Source organism: Gymnoscopelus microlampas (genome assembly GCF_963454915.1).
Source record: "Gymnoscopelus microlampas genome assembly, chromosome: 12".
Lineage (NCBI taxonomy): Eukaryota > Metazoa > Chordata > Actinopteri > Myctophiformes > Myctophidae > Gymnoscopelus > Gymnoscopelus microlampas.
The window spans coordinates 44748928-44758653 of NC_139949.1; the positions used below are offsets into that span (position 1 = coordinate 44748928).

Genomic DNA, 9726 nt, shown 5'->3' on the forward strand with positions numbered 1-9726 from the left:
GTGACTAAAGAGAAAGCAGCAGAGCGTAAACTAGAAAAAGTGCTCCTCGGAGCACAGGTCTCCGCCAGGTCAGAAATCGGCCTCATGGTGGCGCTATAACAGGCCCATGTGAAAAATTTGGGTCAGAGGTTTGGAATTGGCATCCAGGGAGTGTGTGTGCAAAGTTTCGTTGCGATCAGGCCAACAGTGCCAGAGATTAGCTGTTCACAGACAGAAGGACGGACGGACAGGGGGTAAAAACATACTCTCTTGCCATGCCTTTGGCCTGGCGGAGACAATTATGGACACATTATGTGATTATCTTTCACATACTATATAGTACTTGTGATTCTTGGGATAGTTCAGCATAATGGAATCAAATGGAATCGCAGCTTTTAGGAGAGTTTGGCTATTAAGAGGTATTGGTTTAAACAAAAAAAACTGACCAGATCTTCTGGATTTAAGTGTTTGATGCCAGGTTTGCTATGTGAAAAGACAGCTGTCCAATTATCTGTCTCCCACCCTTTCAGATTAAAACAATATCACAATGTAGCATGTTTGGCCAGTGTCCTATAAATGATCTAATGCAGTGGTTCCCAAAAAGAGAAAAACTTTTTAAAAAATTGTGACATTTTTGATTTCTTTTTTTTTAACAAAGAATAAAGGGGTATTTACTCACGACCCTTAAAAATGTGTCCGCGACCCACATATGGGTCCCCACCCACTGTTTGATGGGTGTCACACTAACATTGTTAGTGTGTGTGTCACACTAACATTTCGTCAACTGCCTTGTGGTCATCTCATAGGTGTTCAAGTCCACGGCAGACGTGGAGGGGGGCAGGGCTCTGTACGAGGGTTACTCAGCCGTCAACGACACCGGCGCCTACAACTTCCTGCGGCTCAGGGAGACCATACTGCTGAGGAAGGAAGCCCGTAAGATGTTTGTCCAGGCCAACACCAACGTCAACGGTAAACTAACTAAATCACCTTTGTATGTTTTTTGTGAACCAGTGTGGTGTGGCACACTAACATAGGAGAGATATCGTTTAGGGATGCACCGAATGGGAAATTCTTGGCCGAAACCGAAAACCGAAAATAGAAAACAGTTGGCCGAAAACCGAATACCGAAAGGCCGAATATGATAAATATATATATACATATATATAATAGAGATGGTCATGGTCCGATCAGGTTTTTTGAAACCGATCACCGATCCGATCATGATCAAGTCTGGTCATCCGATACCGATCACCCATCCGATCATGTGGCGCAATATTATTTTTTATATTTTTAAACTTTTTGTATTTTTATTTAACTTTTTTATTTATTAATGAATTCACTCATGCATGTATTGGCTGGTCGTCCAGGCCCAGAGGTGGACAGAGTACTCGACCCCAGTACTTGAGTAAGAGTACAGAGTACTCCTGGTTACATTTACTCCACTACAACTAAAAGTAGCTCAGTCAAAATGTTACTGAAGTAAGAGTAAAAAAGTACTTACTTTTAAATGTACTTAAGTATTCAAGAGTACATGCTTTTAAAAATACTTAAGTACAAGTAAAAGTACATTTCTATTTTTTTTATAATGCTTTTTTAAATCACAAGTCAAATGAGTGCAGCATTGGTTCAAAACGAGTAAACTAAATCCACAAAATATTACATTTAAATATACTGTCTTGAACAAACTAAAATATGTCTAAAACCTCAGCAATTCCAATGCAACAAAATAACTCCTGATCTAAGCAGTAACAGTGATGTTAGGTTTTCAATGTAGTTAGTGGGTGCCAAGACCCAGGAGTATGCCATACTGTCTGAATGAAAGCCATACCATTTTGGCATAGTGAGTATAGCAACATTGTATGCCTTTCATTGTTTTCAAGGCAAAAAAACAAACCATGTCACTCTGCCTTTCATGAATATTCAAGGCAAAAAAAGTACCATATGTCATTGCTATGTGCTAGCTGCTAACACCAAACTCCGCTGGAATTGATAGTTTTAAACTCTCTAAAGGGATCTAAAATGTTGTGCTTAACTCGACAATAAGTGTTGTCCCTATCTACTTGAATGGACTACTTTATTTGGGCTGTTTACTGGATTATTTTTTTAAACGAGGCACAACGAGCGGGCGCGCACACACACACACACACACACACACACACACACACACACACACACACACACACACACACACACACACACACACACACACACACACACACACACACACACACACACACACACACACACACACACACACACACACACACACACACAGCCAGCCCTGGCTGCGCGCGCGCACACACACACACACACACACACACACACACACACACACACACACACAGAGACTGAATGTTTTTTTCATAGCGTGTGTCGCATCGGTCTCACACACTGTAAAGAAGTTCCACACCGGACCTTTTTAAACCTGCGTGCGTGCAGCAGAGCAGTGCAGCGAGATCATAACAAACACTTCTTCCTTCTTTTAAGGCGGCTTTAAATAGCATTGTTTCGGTGTCTTTCGGCCGATATGTTTTGGTGTCTTTCGGCCGATATGTTTCGGTGTCTTTCGGCCGATATGTTTCGGTGTCTTTCGGCCGATATGTTTCGGTGTCTTTCGGTGATATTCTTTCGGCGCTAAAACCCTTTCGGCCGAAAGCCGAAAATGCATTTTTTAACCATTTTCGGCCGATATGTTTCGGTGGCCGAATATTCGGTGCATCCCTAATATCGTTGACATTCCATTTGACTAGATATTGTCTTCTGTAATTTCACAATTCAGAAATGTACCTCCATAGTTTGTCTTTATTTACTGAAATCAAGACTTCTGAATAACATCATTTTAAAGGCGAAGCAACAGAGCTAGAGAGAAAATGATTTCGGTGAATCTCCCTGTTAAAAGATACGGTGAATATAAAATATATCTTTATTTAAAGTGGCTACAGGCAACTTAATGAAAAATACATTTTGGCAACCCGTTAGAATTCCTAGTGGCATTATTTGTTTTTGCGTTGCTGTCGCAAAGACAACAGAGGTGCTTTTTCTTTTGCTCAAAAGACCAACAACAAAGCTGAATGAAAAATAGATGGCAAGAAGAGGAGCCAACTTGCTCACAGAAGAGATACAGATACAGTACAATTGCATAGTGGAAGTGACATGTCATTCTCTCATAGCCATCAAAATGTATTAAACTACTTTAATCCTGGCATCCCTATGCTTGTAGATTGGCTATTTTCGCTATATTAAAATAGGGCCTAAGTGCTTAAAGTAAAATGTTGACTGTAGCTGCTGTAAAATATCAATCATATTGAACTCCCATGTCCACGCTACTCCACTTTTTGTTAGGAGCTAATCTTGCAAACCACTGGACCGATCAGCACCACATTTCTTGTGTACACTGGCACTAGTACCTTCACCAATCTCTTTTTACATTATGTTTTACGCTTTTGAAGTAAAATGAAAGTTCAACTTTCATTTTATAACACAAGCCAAGGGGGCTCTGATCAGGCTGAAACGTTGACAACATTTTGCGTGTGTGTTCGGAAATGCGCACTGGGAGCGCACTCGCCTATTAGTTTGTATTGGCCAGTGCGCTCAGTGCTATATTTCCGAACGCACCCTTTGAGTCATATGTCATAGACGACTGACGGTATAGATAAATGACGTCACATGCTGGTCATGATAAGTCAGAGATCCACATTGGAGCCACACCCTACCTTGTGGATCCTGGGATCCACATGGTTACAGTTTGTTACTTCTCCTTGATAGATAGCAGATAGGAAATTAACAGGGTAGGAGTCGAAGGGCAGACACAGAAGGGAACCAGAAAGCCTTGTTCCCAAACCAGGCAACTTGAGCCAAGGGTCCAAGTTTGTACAAAACATTTATTGTCTGTCTGTGTTTGACCCCCAGGTGACAGCGTAGAGCTGGTGGAATACGACGGCAGCGCATCAGGTTTGATTTGCTCCTTCATAGACCGTTTCCAGGACAACGCAGAGAAGCTAGAGGCCGACCTGTTGGAGCTTAACAAGAGAGATGCGCCTTGTTGGTGTTGATGGGAGAAGCTCCAGCTTACTCGATTCCTCTCACTATGCCAACTGAAACCTTCTTTTTTTAAACCATTCTTTAAACATACAGAATCCCCCCCAAAAATAAAGAAAAAAAATAAAACTATACATGAAAGGGAACAATACCAGACTCCAGTGAGTATTGTAAATAAAGCCATAGAACACAGTGTTAGGCCTACAATGGATCTGCCATAGACAACCATACAGCCAGAGAGTTTCCCAGACCTGGATTTATCTTCACAGTGCTGGTCTGTACGGCGGGTGGAAAGTGCAAAACACAACATTTCACAAAACAGATTGGCAAAAGTTTCTGAAATGGTTTTGTTTTGTACTTCCCAGCCACCGTACAGTTGGCCTGGCGTTACATTAAAGTGATTAATTTCAGACAAAGCGTGAGTGTTGTCCTAGTCCTTCAGGGGAACAGTTGACCTTCAAATTAAAGCTGTGAGGTGATAAAAGAAAAGCCATCCCTAATCATATTTGGCTTTTTTTTTATTACATTACATTACATTTTGGCTTTAGAATAAGCACCTTACCGTTGGAAGATCATTTGAGTAGTTTGGGTGACTGGACTGTTAACCAGTCACCAAAGCAGGTTCATATTGACTGGTCAATATAGCGTAAGTTAAGCTGTTCTCTGATAACCAGGCTGAAAAGTATGACACTCACTGGGCAGGTACCAATTAAATTACTGTAACTGTAACAAGTATGAACAAGTATGTTGATTCTGTACAAATAAATTTGTTTTGTAAGAGCTACTATCTGCTAATTTCTGGGGGCAGGGGGGTCAAAGGTGGTGTCTCTGTAACTTCCTCCAGACTGCTGAGGGAACTGCACCTGTCCAAGTCATTCAGAGAAAAAGCAGCACACATGTGCTGTAAAAGAAAACCCATGTCCTCCTCCACTCCCTCTTTGTTCTCTTCATCCTGCATCTCCTTGACACCTGCCTCTTCCTCCTCTTCTCCAGTTCTCTGTTCAGCATGTTCCCCTCCTTTGCCTCTCTGGCTGTGTGTCAGCGGGGTGCCGGTGGGTGTGTGGTACGCGTCTTCTGTGCAGGGAGAGGTGACGGGCGAGAGGGAGAATGGCACCTTGGGAGAGAGCAAGGGGGAGACGCGTGGAGACGACGACGGAGAGGCCTTGGGAAATAAAGAGGGGGGGGTCCTAGGAGAGAGGGAGGGAGAAAGATAAGGAGACGGGGGGAAGTTGACCCTGGGAGAAGGCTGCATGTAGTCGGATTCATCTGGGAGGGAGCCGATCGTTGGCCTGCTCGCCTCTGCAGCCTCTGTCCCAACCTGGCCCTGTTCTATCTGTGTCTGGCCCTCCTGTATCTCAGACTGGAAGCCGGGGGACTTTGCCTGTATTCTGTCCTCTACTCTGATCTTTTCAGTCTCTGTCTGCAGCTGGAGCTGGACATCCTGGGATTCAGACTCATCCTGAGCAATAAGACCCGGGCTGAGCCGGTCCTGAGGCTCAGGCTGACGGGTGTCTTCCTGGGGCAAAGCTGGCGTGTCCCCCCATGCCCGGTCCTTCGGTTTACACCGGCCCCTTTTCTTGGGCATCAGCGGCGGCGGAGGAGGCGGGGCGGTGGGAGGCGATAGGAGGCTTGAAGTCTCTGTGGACACCCGGATCTTAAGGCTGCGCTTGAACATGTGCCGCCGGTGCAAGGTGTTCAGGGACTGCAGGAAGAGGGGGTTGATGAAGCAGAGCGCACCCTGACTGGAGCCAAAGTTCACTTCGTCGGGACTGCGTGTCTTGATCGGGCAGAACTCCTGGAAGGGGGTGGGACTCAGGTCATCTTTGCTGATGGCGCCGGCAGTTTGTGGCGGTGTGCTGCACGGGTCCGCGGGATGAGCGACAGTGCCTGTCTGGGAGACGGCTATGGGCTGAGATGTAGGCATAGGCTGGGATGTGGGGACGGTGGTCTCTGGATGTGGCTGTTTCTCCGCCTCCTTCGGAGCTTTAGGAGTCCCCCGTGGCCCACGAAAGTTCAGCTGAGAACTCCAGAATTCTGTGCAACAAACGACAAAACCAGTACTTGTGGGACCATTCATTCATTGATTCGTTTACAATCCCAATTCTATTAATTCTGGTCTATAATTGTTTCATAGGTATATTTAGCACTTAAACTGTGTATTACATTGGTAAGAGATTGGGATGTCATCCAGTTTAGAGGGTTATAAAACACAGGAAGTTGTGGTCACATTACATACCTATTCCCATATGCGAGATGGACTCAAGCTGTTTGTGAGACGTGGCCTTGGCAATGGCTTCAGGAAGCTCCAGAGGGAACGGTAATACATCTCTGATAGACACAAAAACACAGAGATGAGTTCCTACTGACCGATGAATTATAAATAATGATGAATCAGGAAAAGACAGAAGAAAGGGGGGGGGGAGATGTGGTAGCATGAACATCACGAAATCGGAGTTAGAAGCAGATGAAGACTACAAGGAGAGTTTACCTGCTGATGCAATAGAAGGCGATGAGTTTCGGCACATCTGGAAATGTTATGGCTGATGTCTCCAGACAGAAAGCTGCAGGGTGGTGGAAGCATTGCCAGGACGTTCAAAGGCAGGAAGGACACAGGGAGAGAACAAGAGTGAACAATAAAGTGAAGATAAACAATATGAATGTACTCCATTGTGTGGGGTCTAGTTCATGAACTCTCAGTGCTGATAACACTACTACTTAAAGCTGCAGTTTAATGCTTTTATGTCCTCTCCTGACAGAGAGGTAATAGCAACTGTAACACCCAGGATTCTAACCTAGATGTCCAAATATGTACCACTCAGTCGAGAAGGAATGCTTGCTTGTCTAGGGGAGATATTGGGTTTATGAGATTCAGGCAGCATTACTTATAAACCAGTAGTTGTCCTACCCAACACCAAGGTGTAAATGTCTCAATGGAAGAATGGGGAGACCACCTCCAGCCACTGCATTTGTGCTAGTTACATAGTATTAACATACTCTACCATACAGAATGGTTAAAATAAAGTTTTATTCTTTATTATACAAGTTCTGGAATGTCACAATTGTTCTGAAGAGCAAAAGTAACCATGGATCTGTATGGGCCACGATAAAGTGCCAATTACTTTTGCCTGTTGAAATGTGACTCCTTTCAATACAATCTAACAACATCCCATCGTGGCGTACAATTTGAAAATTATAAGGAGTGTAATGTTTTTTTTTTTATCCCACTGTCTGATCCCAAATGTCTGCTGTCAACATGTATTAAGGGTTAATGGGTGTCAGGGTCTTACTGGAGTGTTCCTCTCGGATGCTGAACTGCTGAACGAAGGATGGAACGCTGTCATCTGCCAGCCGGACACACAGCACATTCCTCCGAGACGTACGAGACTTGCGCACCAGGAATGCCTGTAGGCATGGAACAAACAATCATACTTTTTTAATAGTGCCTTTACAGAGCTTGTTGACAAGAATGCTACCAAGTAAAACACCAGTTAAGTGCAGCAAAACACCAGTAAAAGTGAAAAGTAGCAATTAAAGAAATAAAAGCAAAATTACAACATCTAGATCGAATCCCATGTGACAAACTCATTCGGGACAGTTTTGAGTTGAGATTGTTTTGGAAAAAGGAGTTTAAAGAGTACAGTACAGTATGTGTATAGTATGTGTCTGTATGTTTTTTATGTGCATGCACGGCAACTGATCATGCCTGTCTACTTTAGCCTGGTTCCAGACGAATCTGCCATTGCCCTCGGCTACGCAGTGATATTAGTCTGGCCATGCCAGGCTATGTCTACTGTATTATGTCTTATCTTTCTATGTGTAAATGTCAATGCATGAATGGCCCTGACCCCGGGTGGCTCTCTCTGCAGAATGTGCAGGGCAGTAGCAGGGTTGATGGACAGCTGTAGCCAAACTGGAACTGTAAGCAGCAGACGATCCAATACGCTAATACTCCTGAGGGACTCCCGTCCCCTCTGAGGCACCCTTGTACTCTCCGACGGCTCTGGGAAGTCGTACAGAGGCTCCTCCTGCTGTGCCATCTGTGAGGCAGCACACACACAAACAGACACAAACATATACATGGTTATTATTTTTTTCTGTAGCACACCAAAACACATATTTAAATGCACTTATGCTCACAAGCACTTATTAATAGTAATGAAGGTAGTTGGAAGGGCACACACACACACACACACACACACACACACACGCACACACACACACACACAATAACCACAAATGCAGATGATCATTTCGCAGAAGACTGACATGTGTACAAAACACTGGTGTAAGTACAGTGATAAGTTGGGATCGTTTACAGGGGCCCTGGGCTATCTGCCTGTGTCTGGGGCCCTTAAAAGAGCCAATGCCATGGTATGAAAACGTTATTGTTTAATAACAATTGGGGCAGCCATTGTAATGTGTTGAAATTGTGCCCAGAATTCCAAGCAATTCCACACACTTACTAACACGCACACACATGTATAATAAATCTCCTGAGTCTGGCTACGCTACTGGCTAGGATTGAGACAAGTTCAGACTTGGTGAGCAGAGGCATACATATTAGATGCTTGGAGGTAAGAAGACCAGGCACCAACATCCATACAGAAAATGCATTATGGACGTGGAAAAAGCAGTCATTTACATTTGATGCGGAGATAAAACTTTCACATTGATTAAAAAACGCAAAAATGTTCAAAGACAGGCAGATCACACTACGGTCGTCTGTCACGACCGTCGATAAACTTCAACCTGGTGTTTGCACGTTCTCCTTTTTTGTCCCGTACATCTACATAAACGTTCACATTTCAAATATAAAGTGCTTATCCCATGGCCACGGATGTTAGAATTATGTACGGTCTTTCAGAAGTACCCGTATCTTCCGTATTGTTCAATGAAGAGCATTTTAATCCGATCGGTGGTCATTTTCTCATAGAGTTGTAGTGTATCAGAGTGCAATACACCTCCAAACCGATAGGTTCGCGTAGTTGAAAGCAGAAAAATACGTAACAAAATGGCCACCGATCGGATTCAAATGCTTTTTATTGAACAATACGGAATATACGGGTACTTTTGAGGGACCATACATAATTGTAACATCCGTGGCCATGGGGTAAGCACTTTATATTTGAAATCTGAACGTTTATGTAGATGTACTGGCCAAAAAGGGAGAAAGTGCAAACACCAGGCTGAAGTTTCGCCATGACGGTCGTGACAGACGACCGTCCATGGATCCATGGACGGTCTACAACTTCTGGCATCGCACGCAGTACATAAAAAAACGTATTCTTGTGCGCCGAGATTTTGGTTTGGCTATAAACATCGCAAAACCTACAGATACTTTTAATAGAACGATTCCTCATGTAGGCTACTGTAAAATTCTGCATCATCTAAAGATCTACAGTAGACTGGCCGAGCAGAGAACTGATTCGCATACCTCTTCTTCGCCTCGATTGTCCTCTTGGTGCGTGTGGAGAGCTGTTTATCATAGTATATACTCTGGGCTTTTTAGTGTCCTCAGATTTAATATGGCAAGGAAGTAGCCCAACTATCCTGAGACTTTAGCCTGTCCTGTCATGACTCGAAGTTAAGTTGTAAACCTTGAGATGTCTCCGTGTGTTATTTTAGGCCCCTCCTTCTCCTTGTCCCACCTGATCTAACCTAACCCAATACCTGTCTCATTTTTCCCAATCATTGTATCATGGAAACCCG

At 43.9% G+C, this 9726-nt stretch overlaps 2 protein-coding genes across 4 annotated transcripts in view; one reads left to right on the forward strand and one right to left on the reverse strand.

The window, feature by feature from the left end:
- dpp3 (dipeptidyl-peptidase 3) overlaps window positions 1-4801 on the forward strand; it is a 26989-nt gene extending 22188 nt beyond the window's left edge. For all 3 annotated transcript variants that reach the window (XM_084073211.1, XM_084073212.1, XM_084073213.1), the window contains exons 18-19: window positions 786-948; window positions 3889-4801. In XM_084073211.1, the coding sequence (XP_083929337.1) occupies window positions 786-948; window positions 3889-4031 (306 nt within the window). In that variant the 3' untranslated portion in view covers window positions 4032-4801. The remainder of the gene's footprint in view (window positions 1-785; window positions 949-3888) is intronic.
- On the reverse strand, window positions 4795-9623 carry LOC311056529 (uncharacterized protein). Its single transcript, XM_084073216.1, has 6 exons — window positions 9452-9623; window positions 7863-8054; window positions 7305-7419; window positions 6506-6578; window positions 6254-6345; window positions 4795-6051 (listed from the first exon to the last, which is right to left on the reverse strand). Exons 2-6 carry the CDS (start codon window positions 8052-8054, stop codon window positions 4802-4804), a joined length of 1722 nt encoding a protein of 573 aa, XP_083929342.1. The 5' UTR covers window positions 9452-9623; the 3' UTR covers window positions 4795-4801.
- Window positions 9624-9726: the final 103 nt, after the last annotated feature.

Coding starts and splice junctions, on each gene's coding strand:
- LOC311056529 (XM_084073216.1), bottom strand. CDS start 8,054: ATGGCACAGCAGGAGGAGCCTCTGTACGACTTCCCAGAGCCGTCGGAG. Junction 6,579..7,304: donor CATCCGAGAGGAACACTCCA/GTAAGACCCTGA, acceptor ACCACCCTGCAG/CTTTCTGTCTGGAGACATCA. Junction 6,052..6,253: donor CATCTCGCATATGGGAATAG/GTATGTAATGTG, acceptor TTTGTTGCACAG/AATTCTGGAGTTCTCAGCTG.